General features: G+C 41.4%; 1 protein-coding gene across 2 annotated transcripts in view; it reads left to right on the top strand.

Moving 5' to 3' along the window:
- The first annotated feature begins 7314 nt into the window (after positions 1–7314).
- rsu1 (Ras suppressor protein 1) overlaps positions 7315–19995 on the top strand; it is a 33560-nt gene continuing 20879 nt past the window's right edge. The window contains exons 1-5 of one of the 2 annotated variants that reach the window (XM_038972601.1): positions 7315–7632; positions 9127–9238; positions 9901–9951; positions 15540–15660; positions 18871–18989. In XM_038972601.1, the coding sequence (XP_038828529.1) occupies positions 7615–7632; positions 9127–9238; positions 9901–9951; positions 15540–15660; positions 18871–18989 (421 nt within the window). In that variant the 5' untranslated portion in view covers positions 7315–7614. Of the gene's footprint in view, positions 7633–8765; positions 8934–9126; positions 9239–9900; positions 9952–15539; positions 15661–18870; positions 18990–19995 lie in introns of those variants that run through there. The other variant, XM_038972602.1, reaches the window with a different exon arrangement.

The following is a 19995-nucleotide window of genomic DNA, read 5'->3' as shown; positions in this document are numbered from 1 at the left end:
ATCAGAACTGTTTCCCGTATTGATCACATTCCAGCACAGCTGCTGCTTCTCGAACGTTTTCTCCATTTCCTCCACTTCGTCCGCACTACTCGCTGACATTTCCAACCATCCTCCATGCGTTCCTGCAAATCACATCCACTGAGGTATACAGTAATAAGAACTAGAGACTGCCTCCAAGATGGCCGACCATCGTTTTTAACGTAATCTATGTACGGCAAGTTCGCATACTCTGTTTCGTGAGGTATAACGCGATCCCGGTTCCCGGGGACATGACCAGATAGAAAATCAAATATGGCTGACATTGTGTATTTTAGATTTTTGATTTAGATTTGATTTATTAGGATCCCCATTAGCTGACACAAATGGCTAGTCTTACTGGGGTCCGACATACAGTACCAGTCAAAAGTTTGGACATACCTACTAATTCAAGGGCTTTTCTTTATTTTAACTATTTTCTACATTGTAGAATAATAGTGAGGACATCACAACAATTACATAACACATATGGAATCATGTAGTAACCAAAAAAGTGTTAAACAAATAAAAATATATTTGAGATTTGAGATTCTTCAAAGTAGCCACCCTTTGCCTTGATGACAGCTTTGCACACTCTTGTCATTCTCTCAACCAGCTTCATGAGGTAGTCACCTGGAATGCATTTCAATTAACAGGTGTGCCTTGTTAAAAGTTCATTTGTGGAATTTCTTTCCTTCTTAATGCGTTTGAGCCAATCAGTTATGTTGTGACAAGGTAGGAGTGGTATACAGAAGATAGCCCTATTTGGTAAAAGACCAAGTCCATATTATGGCAAGAACAGCTCAAATAAGCAAAGAGAAATGACAGTCCATCATTACTTTAAGACATGAAGGTCAGTCAATCTGGAAAATTTCAAGAATTGAAAACATTTCTTCAGGTGCAGTCGCAAAAACCATCAAGCGCTATGATGGAACTAGCTCTCATGAGGACCGCCACAGGAAAGGAAGATCCAGAGTTACCTCTGCTGCAGAGGACGAGTTCAAATAACAGACACATCTCAACATCAAATGTTCAGAGGAGACTGCGTGAATCAGGCATTCATGGTCGAATTCCTGCCAAGAAACCACTACTAAAGGACACCAATAAGAAGAAAAGACTTGCTTGGGCCAAGAAACATGAGCAATGGACATTAGGCCGGTGAAAATCTGTCCTTTGGTCTGATGAGTCCAAATTTGAGATTTTTGGTTCCAACCACCATGTCTTTGTGAGACACAGGTGAACGGATGATCAACACTTTGTTGGTTACTACATGATTCCATATGTGTTATTTAATAGTTTTGATGTCTTCACTATTATTCTATAATGTAGAAAATTGTACAAATTAAGAAAGAATAAAGAAACAAACTTTTGACTGATACTGTATCACAAAAAGACATTACAGACAAAATACTTGTCACGCCCTGACCATAGAGAGCTGTTTATTCTCTATGTTGGTTAGGTCGGGGTGTGATTAAGGGTGGTTTATCTAGGGGAATTATATGTTTATGTTGGCCTGGTATGGTTCCCAATCAGAGGCAGCTGTTTATCGTTGTCTCTGATTGGGGATCATATTTAGGTAGCCATTTCCCCATTGTGCTTTGTGGGATCTTGTCTAGGTATAGTTGCCTGCGAGCACGACGCTGAGCGTCACGTTTTGTTTATTCGCGTTATTGTTTTTGTTCTATAAGCTTATCTTCCAAATAAAAGGATGGAAACATACCACGCTGCATCTTGGTCCAGTTATTATGACGAACGTGGCAATACTTTACAATCTACATACATCTAAAAACATGAACTTGTATTGTGTGTGTGCATCTATCAGTTACACATACATGTCAGTACATACACACAATAAGTAGGTCACATGGGGGAGAGGCGTTGTGTCATGAGGTGTTGCTTTATTTGTTTTTGAACCCAAATTTGCTGTTCACTTGCGCTACATAAGATGGGAGTTCCATGCACTCATAGCTCCGTATAATACTGTACATTTCCTTGAATTTGTTCTGGACCTGGGGACTGTGAAAAGACCTCTGGTGGCATGTTGGTGGGGTAAGTGTGTGTCAGTGCTGTGTGTAAGTTGACTATGCAAACAATTTAGAATGTCCAAAACATTAAGGTTTCTTATAAAAGCAAGAAGTGACGCAGTCAGTCTTTCCTCAACTCATAGCCAAGACAGTCCGACATGCATAGTATTAATATTATCCCTCTGATTACAATGAAGAGCAATACGCGCTGCTCTGTTCTGGGCCAGCTGCAGCTTAACTAGGTCTTTCTTTGCAGCACTTGACCATATGACTTGACAATAATCAAGATAAAATTGGCACTTCCCCTGGCTAGCTGGGGTCATAACCTAAGAGCATGAATATAAAATGTTAATAATATTGTCAGCCTAGCGACAATAATTTGAATAATTCATTGGATGTTTTGTGCACATAGACTAAAGTGTCTTATTAGGAATTTTCTTATTTGATTTCTCAATGGGGCCGTTAATGGAAGTTGTCTCTCTCGGCCGTGATTCAGTTAAATTGCAGTACTGACGCAATACTGTACGTGCAGTCAAAAGCATGCATCCAAACTGGAAACCTGGCCCCTTGATCACATCGGCACCACAGTCTCAAATTTCACGACTCTGTTGAGTTGTCATTAGTTACCACAGCCACAAAGTCAAAATTGGCTACACTGGGTTTCCACTAGATAACACAGTGTCTCAAAGTGGATGTTGATGCTACGCAATCCCAGCCTCGACTACCAATGAGAGCTGGGGATTCTGAGAAATCGTCTTCAAATCTAGAAAACATACTGCTTTCTTGCCAGAGGGGTCTCCAAAAACACGTGTACACACATAGTTACGCATAGCAGGTTTAAAAGGGTTAGGGATTTTGGGGTTAGGGTTAAGGTAGGGTTAAGGGGTAGGGTTAGGGTTTATGGAAAATTTGATTTTTAATGGTAAAACATTTTTACTCCCCAAAAAGTCCTGAATTTCACGAAAATAAAGCTGTGTGTGTGTGTGTGTGTGTGCAGGCATGCATGTGTGTGTGCGTGTGTTGGAGGATCCCTTTTCTTCTGGTTTCAAGGAGTTGACTTGTCTGTAAAGGCAAGGAGGCCATTTCTAGGCATAAGCCACCAATGGCAGGTTTTGGTGAGGGTTTTCACAGGGGTTGGAAGAAACCTGCCTCTGTTTTCCTTGACTTTAGAAAAGTCGCAGTTCATGGGAACTGAACAATTGTAGCAGTGTGTTGGAAAAGAGTATGGTAATGACCTTGGGAAAAGGTAAAGAATAACAACAAGTGTGTGGTGTGCGTGTGTGAGTGCGCGTGTGCGTATGCGTATGCTTGTGTGAGTTCCGTGTGTGTGTGTAGTGCGCATGTGTTTACTCTTAAAACAAGTGATTTATGTCTGATTAGCAAGCTAACTTATCTAATAATAAAGTTGTGTTACCTTGCAATAACTCATACAGCATGCTAATAACTGACATACTTGAGGCTAATATTTCATTATGAGCCTAATACAGACCCACTAACCTTTTTATGAGATTGTGGCCCCACTAGTGTGACACTTGATCTACAAAAGTATGTATTTAAATGGCCATCCTGTGAACAGGGTTTTGGAAGAACACCTCATAAATCAATGAGGAAACTAAACAGGGGTAGTCCCTCATGACAAAGTACTACTGAATTACTACTCATCACTACTACACCAAACCTACTGGCAGAGGTGGAAAAAGTACCCATACTTGAGTAAAAGTAAAAATACCTTAATAGAAAATAACTTAAGTAAAAGTCATCCAGTCAAATTCTACTTGTCTAAAAGTATTTGGTTTAAAATATACTTAAGTATCAAAAGTAAAAGTATAAATAATTTCAAATTCCTTATATTAAACAAACCATTTACTTGTTTTTTAAATTTACGGATAGCCAGGGGCACACTCCAACATTCAGACATCATTTACAAACGAAGCATCTGTGTTTAGTGAGTCCGCCAGATTAGAGGCAGTAGGGAGGACCAAGGATGTTCGGTTGATAAGTGCTTGAATTTGACCATTTTCCTGTCCTGCTAAGCATTCAAAATGTAACGAGTACTTTTGGGTGTCAGGTAAAATGTATGGAGTAAAAAGTACAATATTTTCTTTAGGAATGTAGTGAAGTAAAAGTAGTCAAAGAAATGTATAGTAAAGTACAGATAACCGACAAAACTACTTAACTAGTACTTTAAAGTACTGCCTACTGGTTTTACTACTTGGTATTGAGATGTGTAATAAACCAATAAGGATGTATATAGTAATTTAAGTAGTAATAAGTGATAGATTGGGACATACAGTGCCTTCGGAAAGTATTCAGACCTCTTGACTTTTTCCACATTTTGTTACGTTACAGCCTTATTCTATAATGGATTAAATTAAACAAAAATAATCCGCAATCGACACACAATATCCCATAATGACAAAGCGAAAACAGTTTTTTTTTAATATTCGCAAATGTATTAACATTTAAAACAGAAATACCTTATGGGGTATTAAAACAATTGAATCAATTTTAGAATAAGGCTGTAACGTAACAAAATGTGGAAAAAGTCAAGGGGTCTGAATACTTTCCCAAAGGCCACTGTATGTCTGCTGGTGAACACTACATATTTCCTACTCAAATCAGTGCATCATTCACTACAATACTGAGGAACTATTGAGCGTTTGGGTATCTACTACTTAAAACCTACACAGTCCTAAGCAATTCCTACATATTCACTATTGAATTACTATACAATGCCTACAGGTTACTGCTGTATGCCTACTCAATCCCTATTGAATTACTACTGCCATCTGTGTAGTAAACCAGTAGTGATTTATGAAGTAATTTAAGTAGTAATGGGTGGTAAATAAGGACGAACAGTATGTCTACTGGTGAACACTTCATATTCCCTAATCAAATATATTTGTATCCACTACTTAAAACCTCCACATTCCTAAACAATTCCCCCATGTTCATCAAACAAGAAATAATCTTATACAAACTTAATTGCATTTTTCTTTTTATTAAATTAATTAACATTGATTGCATTTCTTAAATTCCTTAATTACAACACTTTTAATCCATTTGAAGCCTTGTCTTCGTTCAGCTTTGACTAAACTGTCTTCAGATCCTCTTTTTTTGTAGGAGCCACATTTCTCCACCACGTAACCTTTTAGAAAATACAGACAAGAACAAGAGACAACCAATTATAATTTATGCCATTACCAATAATCTGCTAACAGAGGTCACATAAGATAACACAGACAGGGACTCTCGAGTGGCGCAGCGGTCTAAGGCACTGCAAGGCGTTACTACAGACCCGGGTTCATTTCTGGCTGTGCCACAACCGCCCGTGGCCGGGAGTCCCAAAGGACGGCGCACAATTGGCCCAGCGTCGTCCGGGTTAGGGGAGGGTTTGGCCGGTGAGGCTTTACTTGGCTCATTGCGCTCTATTAACTCCTTGTGGCAGGCCGGTTTATATGGACCAACATCGCACATGGGAGCAGCGCGAGCAGCGATGACGTCATCCCGTCATCTAAAAACTTGGCAGACATTGGATGAATAGAAAATGTTAATATCTTCAGCTGTGAGTTATATAAACGGCTAAACAACGACATGAAAGTATTCAAAAAATATAAAGGAAAGTTACATTTACAGATGACCCCAGCATAAGGGCTGTGAAAGACAGAATAATGAATGATTAGAGAAACTACTTCCTTTTTTTGTGTTGGGTCATTGTCCTGTTGCAAATCAAATGATATAATCAGTCTATATATAGAGGCCTCTGTTTTGCTGTTTTGCTGCAGAAATCACCAGCCCCAGCCTACCCTGAAGCTAATATAGTTGTCTCCCAACTAAGTGGCAAACCAGATGGGATGGCGTATCGCTGCAGAATGCTGTGGTAGTCATGCTGGTTAAGTTGCCTAGAATTCTAAATAAATCACTGACAGTGTCACCAGAAAGCACTCCCATACCATCACACCTCCTCCTCCATGCTTCATGGTGGGAACCACGCATGCAGACATCATCTGTTCACCTACTCTGCGTCTCACAAAGACACGGCAGTTGGAACCAAAAATCTCCAATTTGAACTCATCAGACCAAAGTACAGATTTCCACCGGTCTAATGTCCATTGCTCGCGTTTCTTGGCCCAAGCAAGTCTCTTCTTCTTATTGGTGTCCTTCAGTAGTGGTTTCTTTGCAGCACTTCGACCATGAAGGCCTGATTCACACAGTCTCCTCTGAACAGTTGATGTTGAGATGTGTCTGTTACTTGAACTCTGTGAAGCATTTATTTGGGCTGTAATATCTGAGGATGGTAACTGTAATGAACTTATCCTCTGCAGCAGAGGTAACGCTGGGTCTTCCTTTCCTGTAGCGGTCCTCATGAGAGCCAGTTTTTAATATTTTTAATTTTTAATTTAACCTTTATTTAACTAGGCAATTTAATTTTAGCACTTGATTTTTTGCAACTGCACTTGAAGAAACTTTTAATGTTCTTGAAATTTATTTGAGCTGTTTTTGCCATAAAATGGACTAGGTATTTTACCAAATAGGGCAATCTTCTGTATACCACCCCTACCTTGTCACAACACAACTGATTGGCTCAAACGCATTAAGAAGGAAAGAAATTCCACAAATGAACTTTTAACAAGATACACCTGTTCACTGAAATGCATTCTGGTTGAGAGAATGCCAAGAGTGTGCAAAGCTGTCATCAAGGCAATGGTGGCTACTCTGAAGAATCTCAAATATTAAATATATTTGTATTTGTTTAACACTTTTTTGGTTACTACATGATTCTATATGTGTTATTTCGTAGTTGTGATGTCTTCACTATTATTCTACAATGTAGAAAATAGTAAAAATAAAGAAAAATCCTTGATTGAGTAGGTATGTCCAAACTTTTGACTGGTACTGCATGAATGACTGCATTCTCCCTAGCAGGACCCATAGGCACCCGGCACTCACAGCCCTGTCCCCTGTCCCTTGTGCCTCCCAATAGCTAATATCGTTGTCTCCCTTATGCGCACACATACACAAGCACACACTTTTCATCTCATGTTTTTTTCTCTTTCCTCTTTTGGATGTGAATTGAGTAAAGTTAAATATTTTACAGTGCAAACAGAGAGTGGCCCTGAATCCCAGGTTTCTCCCCGGCACACAGTGAAGGCAAAGTTAATCTGTGCTGCAAGCATCTGTTGCCACTCACCGTCTGCCAAATGTAATCAGTCTATATATAGAGGCCTCTGTTTTGCTGTAGAAATCACCAGCCCCAGCCTACCCTGAAGAACAAGGGCACATAAAATGAGAGGGAAAGAGTGAAAGGAAGAAAGAGAAAGGGTGGGAAGGAGTGAGTGAGAGAAACACGACTCAGGGAGTGTTGTATGGAGGCTCGTCAACCCAACACAGCCAAGCACGAAGAAAGTAGCACTCAGCCAGGGGAGCCCTCTAGGTTTACCTCCTCCTGTTCATGCCTGTCTAGGTGTTCTACGCTGGAGGAAGAGCAGGAGGAGGACGGGGAGGAAGCTCAGGTTGCAGTGTATTGTGTTATGGTGCCGTGTCTGAGCCAGGACACTAGGAGCCAGGCCAGAGAATGTGTCTCCCATGCAAGGTAATGTTAGTAAGGTATTACTACTATAGTGGGCCAAACTAGGAGGCTTGAGAGCTGATACTAGGAGACAGCAGCTGCTATGGACTGGACTGACTGGCACCTGCCCAGGAATTCTACTACTATTGTGTGATGTATTCTTAAACTCTGTTTATCATCATGTGAAAGAAAGAGAAAAGTTATTTGAAGGAAAGAAACATTCTTTGTACACTGTTATGCCCAGTTTTGGTTGTTTAAAAAAAATATTTATTAATGAATGATTAAATTGCCTATTGTTTAACCCTCAATCCAATAGATAGCCTACATATGGGTCGTCACTAGTGACCACAGCCAGAAAGTCAAAGTTAAAGTATAATTTTAAACCTAACCCTAACTTTAACCCTAACCTTAACCACACTGCTAACCTCATGCCGAACCCTGACCTTAAATTAAGACCATAGCTAATTGTTGTTTTCATAAATTTTTATGACAGCGAATTTTGACTTGGTGTCTGTGGCAACTACTGACAACCCTACGGCACAGCAATGAACATAGAATAAGTATTTATAAATTGGGAAAAACGCAAATAGATTAAATAGATTTGTTAGATATATTGTTTTATAATAACCTGTAGTTTTTATAATAATAGCAATATAATAATTCAGAAATAAAAAATTAATAAGTCGTTTTTTATTTATTTGGTTGAGGAGTTAACAGTCCAATTAACATTTAGCAAAAATAATATATCTATATCTATATACATATACACTGATTATATACACTGATTATAAACTGTTCATTATCACAGATTATCACAATTTAGTTTAACCCTAAACCTGTTCAAATCAGTAACATGTTGATTATTGCTTATTAAAATGTCTATGCGAGCGTTCATGTAATTTTTACAATACAGTCTATACTGTAGAAGAAGATACTGTAATAAGAATTTTGCGTCGTTCGCTACATTGTTTCACTGCGGAGCATATTTATGTTGCACCATCCTTCTATCCGATTGGCTGAATAAGGACAACAGAGCATTCGGTTAGGATATACCCGTGGATCCAATTGGATATCCTTGTTAACGTTCTCTTTTTTTCTCTGGGATTGTGGAAAACGATTGGATGGAAAAGGGAACTATGCTCGAAGAATGTTTGGGATACGTTTGGGTTGTAGGAAGTGCCCTTTTATGGCATGCAGAACATTTTACAGATCATCGCACATCAACTTCCGGTTGGGTGTGTGCAGACGCTTAGTCTAGGAAGTAAATTGGAAATATCTCTCCTTTTAACACAAGAATTGTTCACGGAATTAATACCGATCGAAAGGTAACCATTTCCATCGTTTCCGAAATACAATGGACGGTTTTCTAACGTATTTTACTTACGATAGCCTATTCCATATTATCTGCAGTCAATCTAACTTTCTTGGCCATGTTCATAGAAAGTAGGATATCCTGCTCATTCAAGGAAAAAGTAGCAACTCAACTAACTCCTTGACTTTCCCCTGTTTACGTTGTAGAAAATGTCCAAGTCTTTGAAGAAAATCGTAGAGGAGAGTCGGGAGAAGAATATACCCGAGGTCGATATGTGCGACAGGGGTGTATCAAACATGTTGGACATTCCAGGGTTATGTGAGTAGGGGCCTACCGTTGCTGTTTCATGCCATTTCCTTATCTTCTCTATGGAAAACAGTTGAATATGGCTTGCTGATTAGTTGACAAGTAGAATCAGGTGGACTTGTCTGGGGGTACTCGAGGACCGGAGTTGGGATACGTTTGTCTAGCCCTGAATTCCTATTGGTTGACTCTGGGGATTATACAGTATTAGGCCTATATCAACATAAGGCTGATGATGTAGCATATAAATATGAAGCAAAGCAGTGCCGTTGTGATCACACTTTTCCATGTTAGTCCATACTAGCTTGTATGCAAAATTGATTTACTGTTGCCAAATGTATTTTTCATAGTAACTGTTAATTGGTTTATGTTTGGATTTGGTCAAATGAATAATTATTATAAACGGTGTTACCTTCAAACTGCTGCATGCCTTATGCATCTGTAGGCCAAACAGTAGATTTTTATTATAGGATTGGTCAGATAGACTCTTGTTTATTTGAACAGGGAGTTCATTTTCACACATTCGGTCACACTTTACATGACAGTGTCTTTGTTACAGGAATAATAGGCCTGATTAGATACAGTAAGTACAGTTGTAGTAAGTAGGCCTTTTGTAAGTAATTCCTCAGATAATGCTGGTTCATGTATCACGTGTCCTTTGTGTTTTTACTTTGCAGTCACACTGTCCAACATTACCCAGCTGGTTCTGAGTCACAACAAGCTCACAAGTAAGTTCTGACGGTTTACCTGTTGTTTATTCAGCTGTGAAGCAAGCAGACTTAGACCCCTTCATGTCCCTTCAGTATTCTCCACTTTGACAGACAGATGTGTCAACCAATGTTCCCTCCAATTGTTTGGGGCACTGAGCAAATTTTAGGTCTTGTGAGCGGAAACTTGAACTTTGAGAGAATTTTGTGCAACTTACAGCGCGTTTACAGTGAACACTGAGGCTGTACTCTTAGTTTTAGACAGTAGCCAATAGGCTATTGTGGCTATTTGAGGTCAATGTAGGCCAACCAACAAAACCAATTGTGTGAATCCCAGAACATTTTCACATGGAAATAGCTTTTGATTTCTATGATATAGCCTACAGTAGCCTATATGTGCTGTTCAATGCAGGTCTGCATTGCATGAGACTTTTTTTTACATTATGAAGGGCTTGACATTAATTAATGATTGTTAACTTGGTCTGTAACACCATGGGCCAATTAGGTGACTGTAAAATGCATTGTGTTGTATGATGCAAGAAACCACTTTTCAAAGTAAAAGTTATTATTATTACCATACAGAGAATTAGATAATGTAGGCTACCCCTCTGCCTATTTATTTATTTGCATATTCAAGCCTGTCTCAAAATACAACACTGGCCCTTTTAATTAAGACATAAGCTTTTTACCTGACTGGCTTTTCAAAGAGATCTTGAAATGTAGCCTACACATTTTGTGCTCTTGTAGGAAGCAGTGACGTGCAGCTCTGTGCTCTGATCTGAAAAGAGCTTTCACTTGTGGGTGATTGAAAGACCTCTCGTGGGCTACACACGCCAATAGAATCCTTCCCCGTTGCACTCTGGCTCTGCCTACAACAAAATCGCACACTCAATCTTGCAAAGTTAGATTTGTTTTGGTTAGTTGCATTGTAAAGGGGCTGATATAATGTTGATTCGATCACAGGAAAAAACGTTGATCTGTATTGTGCAAACTAATGGGGCGAACTCAGTGAAGTTCAGTCTCCTCTTGCGTCTCTGCGCGGCCTGGCATTTCTTCTGTTTGCCAGTCCTGGAGGAGGTGCGTGGCTGCGCAGGCGGGCCGCATAGAGGGAACATTGGTCTCAACCCTAGTTTCTGTCCAATTTGGACATACTCTGAGTGTACAAAAAATTAGGAACACCTGCTCTTTCCATGGCATAGACTGACCAGGTGAAATATTTGATCCCTTATTGATGTCACTTCTTAAATCCACCTCAATCACTGTAAATTAAGGGGTGGAGACCGGTTAAAGAAAGATTTCTTAACCTTGAGACAATTGAGACATGGATTGTGTATGTGTGTCATTCAGAGGGTGAATGGGCAGGACAAAAGATTTACATGTCTTTGAACAGAGTATGGTAGTAGGTGCCAGGCGCATCGGTTAGTGTGTCAAGAACTGCAATGCTGCTGGGTTTTTCCCTCTTAACAGTTTTCTGTGTGTATCAAGAATGGTCCACCACCCAAAGGACATCCATTGACACAACTGTGGGAAGCTTTGGAGTCAACATGGGCCAGCATCCCTGTGGAACACTTTCAGCACCTTGTAGAGTCAATGCCCTGACAAATTGAGGCTGTTCTGAGGGGAAAAGGGAGTGCAACTCAATATTAGAAATTAGTTCCTAATGCTTTGTACACTCAGTATACACATACGTCCAGTGGCCAGTTTATTAGGTACACCACCCAGTTTACAAAAATGGTTTGCTCCTACAGACCGTGAGACACGTGTCCATGGCTTGCTATATAAAGTAGACAGACAGGCATCAAGGCATTCAGTTACTGTGCAATTGAATGTTAGAATGTGCAAATTTAGTTACTTTGAGCATAGTATGTTCGTCAGTGCCAGGTGCGCCGGTTCCAGTATCTCAGAAACGGCCGGCCTCCTGGACTTTTCACGCACGACAGTGTCTAGGGTTTACAGAGAATGGTGCGACAACCAAAAAACATTCAGTCAGCGGCAGTCCTGTGGGCGAAAACAGCTCGTTGATGAGAGGTGAAAGGAGAATGGCAAGAATCGTACCAACTAACAGGCAGGCCACAAACAGGCAGATAACGGCACAGTACAACAGTGATGTGCAGAACGGAATCTCGGAACGCACATCTCGTCAGTCCTTGTCACGGATGGGCTATTGCAGCACACCGGGTTCCTCTCCTATCAGCTAAAAACAAGAAGAAGCAGCTCCAGTGGGCACGCGATCACCAACACTGGACAATTGAGGAGTGGAAAACATTGCCTGGTCCGACGGTTGCGTCATGCTGGTCCGACGGTTGCGTCCCGGTTGCGTCATGCTGATGACAGAGTCAGGGTCAGGATTTGGCGTAAGCAGCATTAGTCCATGGCCCCATCCTGCCTGGTGTCAACGGTACAAGCTGGTGGCGGTGGTGTAATGGTGTGGGGAATGTTTTTCTGGCACACGTTAGGTCCCTTGATTCCAATTGAGCAGCGTTTCCATGCCCTGAAGAATTCGGGCTGTTCTGGAGGCAAAGGGGTTTCGATCTGGTACTAGATGGGCGTACCTAATAACCTTGCCACAGTGTATATTATTGAAAGAGTTATTTTTACAGAATTACATACATACACAGCTATGAATGGCAACTCAAGGGTGTGAAATTGTGCTTAATACCACTAGAGGGCACACTTGTGCTGTAGTACTTACCTTAAAAGGCTCACTTTGGAGACCAAGGCCTGTAGTCAGCTTGAACAACGAAAATTCCGCTCATTAGTCAGTTCACTTCTCTGTGTTTTAACTGGGGGTGTTTGACAAAGTATGCATTTACTTGAGGATTTTTATTTAGGATCTCAAAGCCTAGGTTCATGTGTGTTATGAGTAATTTAAAGAAGAACATAATTTAAGTTGCTAATGTTTATTACGTTATTATGTTGTTATTGCATTAATATGACAAAGTCAGGTAACATAGCAACGTAATCACAAAGAGTGAGGCAGAGAATCATGTCTGTCTGTTAACTAGTGTATCATCTGTACAAGAGTCTGTAGTTAATTTTGGGACAAGCTCACTAGGGATACACTTGAAACAAATGAACAAAAAAAATCGCAAGATCTCTCTTAGCATCCTCAGTCATGTTGGGCTGATATTGAAACTAATCTAGACACCAGCTCAGAGTTCCCATCTAACTACCTGCATCATGTTGGCACATTGTTTATCACATACTGCTGGTATCTTGAGTTTCCTGTTCTGTTCCTCACCCTAATCCCCATTTTAAGATGTCACACATTGAGATTACATCCATTATACATTTCTCTCTCCATGCTATTTATAGCGGAAGATCAGAGACTTGTTTTTGGAATAGCTAATTACCATTATCATCCATGCCCATTTACCTGCAGGTGTTTCAGGTGCGACCATCTGATCCGTCTGTTAGCAATAATGTTCATAGCTGTATCTATTTAGTTTTTACACAGCAAATCACTGTATTGTGAATATGGAGCTGTGGTTTATGGCTTTACTCTTCGTCTTGCCGTACCTCTACTGGGTTTTGCCCCTCTCTCCCCTCCATGGCTCTGATCTTGTCCTGCCTGCTTTAAAGCGCGCCCAGATATAAAAGATAGCGTGCCGTCTTTTTGAACTTTTCAAGGTAGTCAGATATTACAGTGACATTTGGAAAGTCTTTCATTAGAGAGGAGGAAGAGGAAGGTGACGAGAAGGGTGATCTGGGTGAGCAGGGTGCTTACTTAGCCTATGGGAGGGAGGGAGAGAGAGAGAGAGGGGGAGCGGGAGAAAGAGGGGAAATGAGATGGCTGTTGCTGCTTAGCCAAAGGTTGGGACCGTTTCCCTAACACGTCTCTCCCCTATTACCATCAATCTATCTATCTGATCATTAACAACTCCCGAGTGTCACAGGGTCCCCATGCAGGCTGCACCAACCTGAACCCAGCCTCCTCCTCACACACACTCAAGGGGCACCCACTTAATACCATACACTTAATATCACACGCACACACACACTATTCTCTCTCGCTTGCTCTCTCTCCCTCTCATTTATCTCAATTGAGACTAGCAATTAAACACAATTAAGCATAAAAGTGTTATTTGTGGTACGAAATCATATCGTCTTCAGCATGTCTAAGAGTTTAACTTTACTCACATGAATACAGGGCAGGTGTAGTAAATGAATAGTGTGTAAAGAGATTACTGGAGTGTTGTATTGATTGAGGCGTAGGCCTAGATCTGCGTGGCCAGGTCCAGTACTCTGTGACCCTATGTTCACTCTGCATTGATTCAGTGGACATTCACAGATCTATTGAGACTGAGCCTGAATGGAATTGATTTTGTGGTGCGGGGTAAACCACTGGGATAGATGGAGAGAAATGGACTCTAAAAGTCCAGGGATCGGAATCGAGTCACGATTTTTCACAACTCAGGACTCCACTCTAAATCAATCAGTGATGATATGGATTCAGACTGGACCGGTTGTGACATGGACTTGGATTCAGACTGGACCAGTTGTGACTTGGTTGACAAAGTCTCTCTCCCTGGTATACTTTTAATTCCACATGCTACTAAGCTTTAGTTACAGACTACAGAGATTACACACACACACACAACCACTAGCGCTGGGAATTGCCAGGGACCTAACAATACAATATTGTCACGATACGATAAGTATTGCGACTCATATGATTGTCACAAGTCTATATTTACGGGATTCGATATTGTGATTTGATCTTCCAATCATATTGCTCACTATATGACTGCTGCAAAGAGTGAAGAGAGAGCATGAGAAAATTAGTTTTGATCGGTCATGGAAATAAGTGCTGAAAACAAACATGTTGGCTCACTATTTAAAAAGAAGATGGAGAACAAGCTATAAGATGAACAATACAGGAGTTTTGGCGCAGGTACAGCCGACTAGTGCTAGCTAACGATACCTAGCAACAACAACAAAAAATCCAAGTATTGATAAAATATCGTCCTAAATAATATTGTGATATGTAACTGTATCCATTTTGTCCCTCATCACTGAAAAGCCCACCCCTCAGACTAGCCTTTGTGACATGTTGTCCCTGTGATATGGAAACAGTATGGCAGGGGCACGTTCAGTCACACTGATCTCCCCAGGGACATTCCTGTCAGGTACACTTGTTCTGTTTGTGTACCCCCCCATCCCTTCTTAACCAACGCCTCCATTGATCAGGCCTCTAATCGGATAGAGGCATCATCTCGTTATCTCCCTATCGATCTCTGTCCACCTCTCAAAAATTGGCTCGGGGAGGAAAGGATGAGGAGCGGGAGGATAAGGGTGAGAGGGGAAAATAGAGGGAGGTGTAGGGAACAAAAGAAATGGCCCCATCATTAAAATGTCAAACCTCTGCCCTGAGTGCCCTGGCCATAGAGCAGCTAAATGAGCCATCAAAGACATACAGGATGATAATTGGCTTGTTAAGACGCTGTACCATCAGCCTGACTATAGTGGTTCTTCAGCTGGTCGTAGTTTGACTCCATGGTTGTGTTTTAAAGTGATGAAAGAGTATGCAATGTTCAATAACAAGGCTGGGAGGAAGAAATACTGGTGGTCTGTATTTTTATTCCATGTTCTGTCTCTCTCTCTCTCAGCCATTCCTGCCAACGTGGCTGACTTGAAGAACCTGGAGGTTCTCAATGTGTTCAACAACCAGATAGAAGAGCTGCCCACTCAGATCAGCAGCCTGCAGAAGCTCAAACACCTCAACCTTGGGTAGGCCTCCGATTTTGTATTTTTTTATATTTTTATTTTCTGTCCTGTGTGTGTGTGTGCGACTGTGGCTCTTCAGCTATGCCACTCCTTCATCCTCATTCCAAGCTCACAAAGCCTACGTTGTCAGACAGGTGAGAGAAAGAGGGAAACTGTTAATTTGAACACTTGTTTATTTGCGGGTCTCTCTCTTCCACTCAGGACATGGCTGTATCTCTGTGCTCAACTGAATTGCTGTTGTCAGGGCAGGGATCCTGTTATTTTCTCATCTCCGTTTGTGACACAAATCACTTCACCCCTGTAATTTACCCTTAACGCTTTACCCATCACTTCACATTCACATAGTGGAATAAACCACTATCAACCAGTATGCACACATTTATTCTAGAACAATTTAGATCACACATCTGGCTAATCAGTGTAAGAATACGAGCGTATGCCATTTCTTCATGTGGTGATCAGTCGATCTATGTAATGCCATATTAAAGACTGGCAGAATTTACCAGCTTGCAATAGGTTTGATTTGATTAGATTGAAGGACTATAGAAGACAGCAAGCTATGTTCCCTACCTATACCAGTCTGCCAAAGACGATGAATCTTAAACAATTTCAGTTCTCAGGTCAAATTGTGCACAGCACAAAGGGACAAGGCTAAACCCAAGAATGGTGTGCGTGAGGCATGGTGTGTAACTAGCTATTTTCCAAGACAACATCGAGAGGCTCAGAGACGACTTCATATTGTGTGTTTCTGTCCTCTGTGAGCATTTAAAGGAGGAACACAACCTGTTTTCTCCTCTGTTTCCTACTCTCATCTTCTCATCCAGTGCTCGACATTAACGCTTTTCCTTTTGTCTGGGACAATTACAAAAATGTGTTGGACAAGAAGAATATCGATTTAAGTTGTCAAAATGGACAAGAAAATATTTTTTTTTCACACATCACAATATCAAACAATTACTCAGATCAGAGGCCAACATTGGAATAACATTCAAATACATTTTTCATGTACATAAATAAAAAGGCTACAAAGTGTAGGTGATACGCACATTGGCTACAGCCTCATGTCCAAACCGATGCTGACATGAGGGAGGCGACAGAAAATGTAGCCAAACTTTAATGAGACTTTTAATTACACAGATATCGGCTAAACGCCAGTCATGTTTGACAAAATACAATGAAGGATAATTCACATTAACGTCTAAAGACTTGATTCTGTCGACGTACTGGAGGCACCGCTCGTTCAGATGTAATGGTCGAGTGAAGGACAGTGCCTGTTGCGCCCCGCACCTCTCCCACCTTGAACCTGAGCGGAGGCGGTCAGCATTTCAAAACGATTCCACCGTAAACGTAATTGTTTTAAAACCTGCATGTTTTATGTCATTTTACGAAGCATGACTTGTTTCAAAGTAGCCAAGTTATGACCATAGAAATGTTGAGGGAATTATTGTTCTGTAGGTTTTCAAATCGACGTTCTTTTATTGTCCAGCAGCCAAAGGCATAGTCCTAGTCACGGCCGTCAGTAATCCGTTATGCTAGTTGATGCATCTTTTACGTTTTCCTTTTCTTCATTTCTAATGGATATTTTCATCTCTGTCACGTGAAACCGCTTGTGCGTGGCTGCTGCGTTTGTGAAGTGTTTTTTGCTAATTGCATGTTGGAACGTTCGCAAATAGCCTACAGCCATGTGTGCGTTGTTGAGCTTTATAATATGAAGAAATAAACCTCTATCAACATTTTTAAGCTAAACGGTCTGATCTGTTGCATCAGCCTCTTTTTTTATGTGCAGTGGTTGTATGAATTTTGGATCTGTCGTTCCAGAACTTTCCAGACACTGTTTTGAACTGTAGACATATACAAAAGTAATTGGAATGTTGAAATATTTTAAAAGCTACCAAGGGTGGCCAACCATCCTCCAGGAGAGCCTTAAAGGGGCTGTGTTGTATTCAGAGGCTTGAATATGCAAAGATGCCAATAGGCAGTGCAGCCTACATTCCTGTCTGATTCTCTATGGTAAAAAATATGGTAATGCGTTTTATTTTGTGGAGTGGTTCCTTGCATCATACAATGATGTCAGAATAGTGTTACAGACCACTGTAACAGACCACAAGTGACTTGTGCTTTTGGACAGGTAAAAAAAATCTGTCCTACTTGAGTTTTCTCCCTTCACTTCCTATGTTCTACTCCAGTTCAGTCGCAGCCCAAAGGTGTGGAATTAACAGTTTGCCCGTTACAGTTTTAACCCCAAATACTTTTGTGGGCCAGACATTGGAGGAACCCCCCCTCACCACTGAAAGATGGGGGCTGGCGATAAGGGATTGGTCTCAATGTCACGCGGGATTACCAACGTTTTTACAATCTCCTCCACCGCTCTGACATTCTGCGTCTCTTATGGATTGGCTGTCAGCTGCACCGTCTCCCAACCATAATCTAGGAAACATAAGCCTCGCAGACGTATTCAGGACCCACTGTCCCTTTCAGCGCGGTGTGTGTACTCTGTACTGTGTGTGTGTACGATGTATTTGTGTGTGTGCAGGCGCATTTGTGTGTACCTACCAACCTGATCTCATTTGTCAAAACAATCTCTGCCTCCCAACCTGTAATTGCCTTGCAAACATATCCTGGCGTCGCAGAATCAATTTGTTTTTGCTTTTCAAATCCGCCCTGAAAGCAAGGCGCTCCACTGTGTTCCCTGTGTCTTTGAGACGGCCTAGCCTCTTGTGGTGTGTGTGGACATTGATAATGTAATACCTGGAGATGTATAGACTGAGGCTTAAATGGTTGGGCTCAATCAGAACCTGATCTCCGGCTAGACCCAGTGACACCTTGATCCTCTCCTTCTTCCTGAGCTCATTCTATAGAATCCTTAAACAGTTCTGCCACTATCTATAAGAATATGCCTAACACAAGGACTTTGTGACCTTACATGAGGAATGTGAGATTACACAATACAATTGAAGAATTAGTTATTTCTCCCAATGTGAACGCCAGCTAGTATGAAAAAAGAATGACTGCGTTCACTGTACATTGGATTTACTGTAGAAATAGTCACAGGCTCAGGAAACCGATGTCTTCACCATTAGACCAAGTTGAAAAGTCCTCTTGTGCTGAGGGTGACACTGATTTTTCTTCAGTTGAGGACTACCTCAGGAAATGCCGTTGTAAAGCTGTGAGTTGGTTTAACTCGTTGTTTTCTAACTGTCATTATGCGTGCAGTATGAACAGGATGAGTGCTCTGCCCCGAGGCTTCGGGTCCCTGCCTGCTCTGGAGGTGCTGGACCTGACCTACAACAACCTGAACGAGAGCTCACTGCCCGGCAATTTCTTCTACCTCAGTGAGTCACTCTCTCTCTCTCTCACACACACACACACACACTGCATCGCACGCATACGTGTACTCAAGTGCGACTGAAATATTTCTCCTGTCACCACACGCAGAGCAGACCACCGTTTTTATTACTGACTCAAGCACATCATCATCATGGGCCTCATCTTTCCAATCAACTCCTCCGTTCCGTCCACCACCCTGTTCTGGTAAACTCTCTCTGGTAAAAATTTAAATAAAAAAAACAACAACTGAAAATGGAATGTCTTCAACCAAGACCTAAAGTGGGAGAGAGAGAGTTAGGAAGGGGAGAGAGAGAGAGATGGTCTCCCCATCTCTGACTGTTTCTCTCTCTCTCAGGCTGCTGTGCTAGCTCTACTAATGGCCTGTTATTTTAATACTGATGATGACATAATGAAAGCACTATTCACACAGCAATCAGCTCCATTTTAATCTTATACCCCCCTCGCCTCGCACACTACTTCCTCTCCTCCCCACTCCATCTATCAAAGCTGGAGCAGGCTACGATGCCCAGACACACACACACACACACACACACACACACACACACACACACAGTTCGCTACTAATTCCCTGCCCAAATTAAACAGCCACTGATTAATGAATGAGGTGCATATGATTAAAGACAATCAGAGATACAAGAAGGAGGATGTGCACTTTCATTGTTGCTATTAGAAGCCTGTAATGTGGCTATTTTTGGTATTTTACTTTGCTCCAAAGGATCTGCTTCCCTTAGTGACATACCAGGAAGTATGCCTGTCTGTCTGGATGTCTCCCCAAATCCTGATGGAAGAATAGTGTCAGTGAATCTGAAGATTACCCTTTTGGTCTAGTCTGTCTCTGTGTGTGGGTGTGTGTCTCTGTGTGTGGGTGTGTGTCTCTGTGTGTGGGTGTGTGTCTCTGCGTGTGGGTGTGTGTCTCTGCGTGTGGGTGTGTGTCTCTGTGTGTGTCTCTGTGTATGGGTGTGTGGGTGTCTCTGTGTGTTTGTGAGAGAG

The sequence above is a fragment of the Salvelinus namaycush genome, chromosome 33 (genome assembly GCF_016432855.1).
Source record: "Salvelinus namaycush isolate Seneca chromosome 33, SaNama_1.0, whole genome shotgun sequence".
Taxonomy (NCBI): Eukaryota; Metazoa; Chordata; class Actinopteri; order Salmoniformes; family Salmonidae; genus Salvelinus; species Salvelinus namaycush.
The sequence above is the reverse complement of the archived record's forward strand: the minus strand, read 5'-3'. Positions and strand labels throughout refer to the sequence as shown.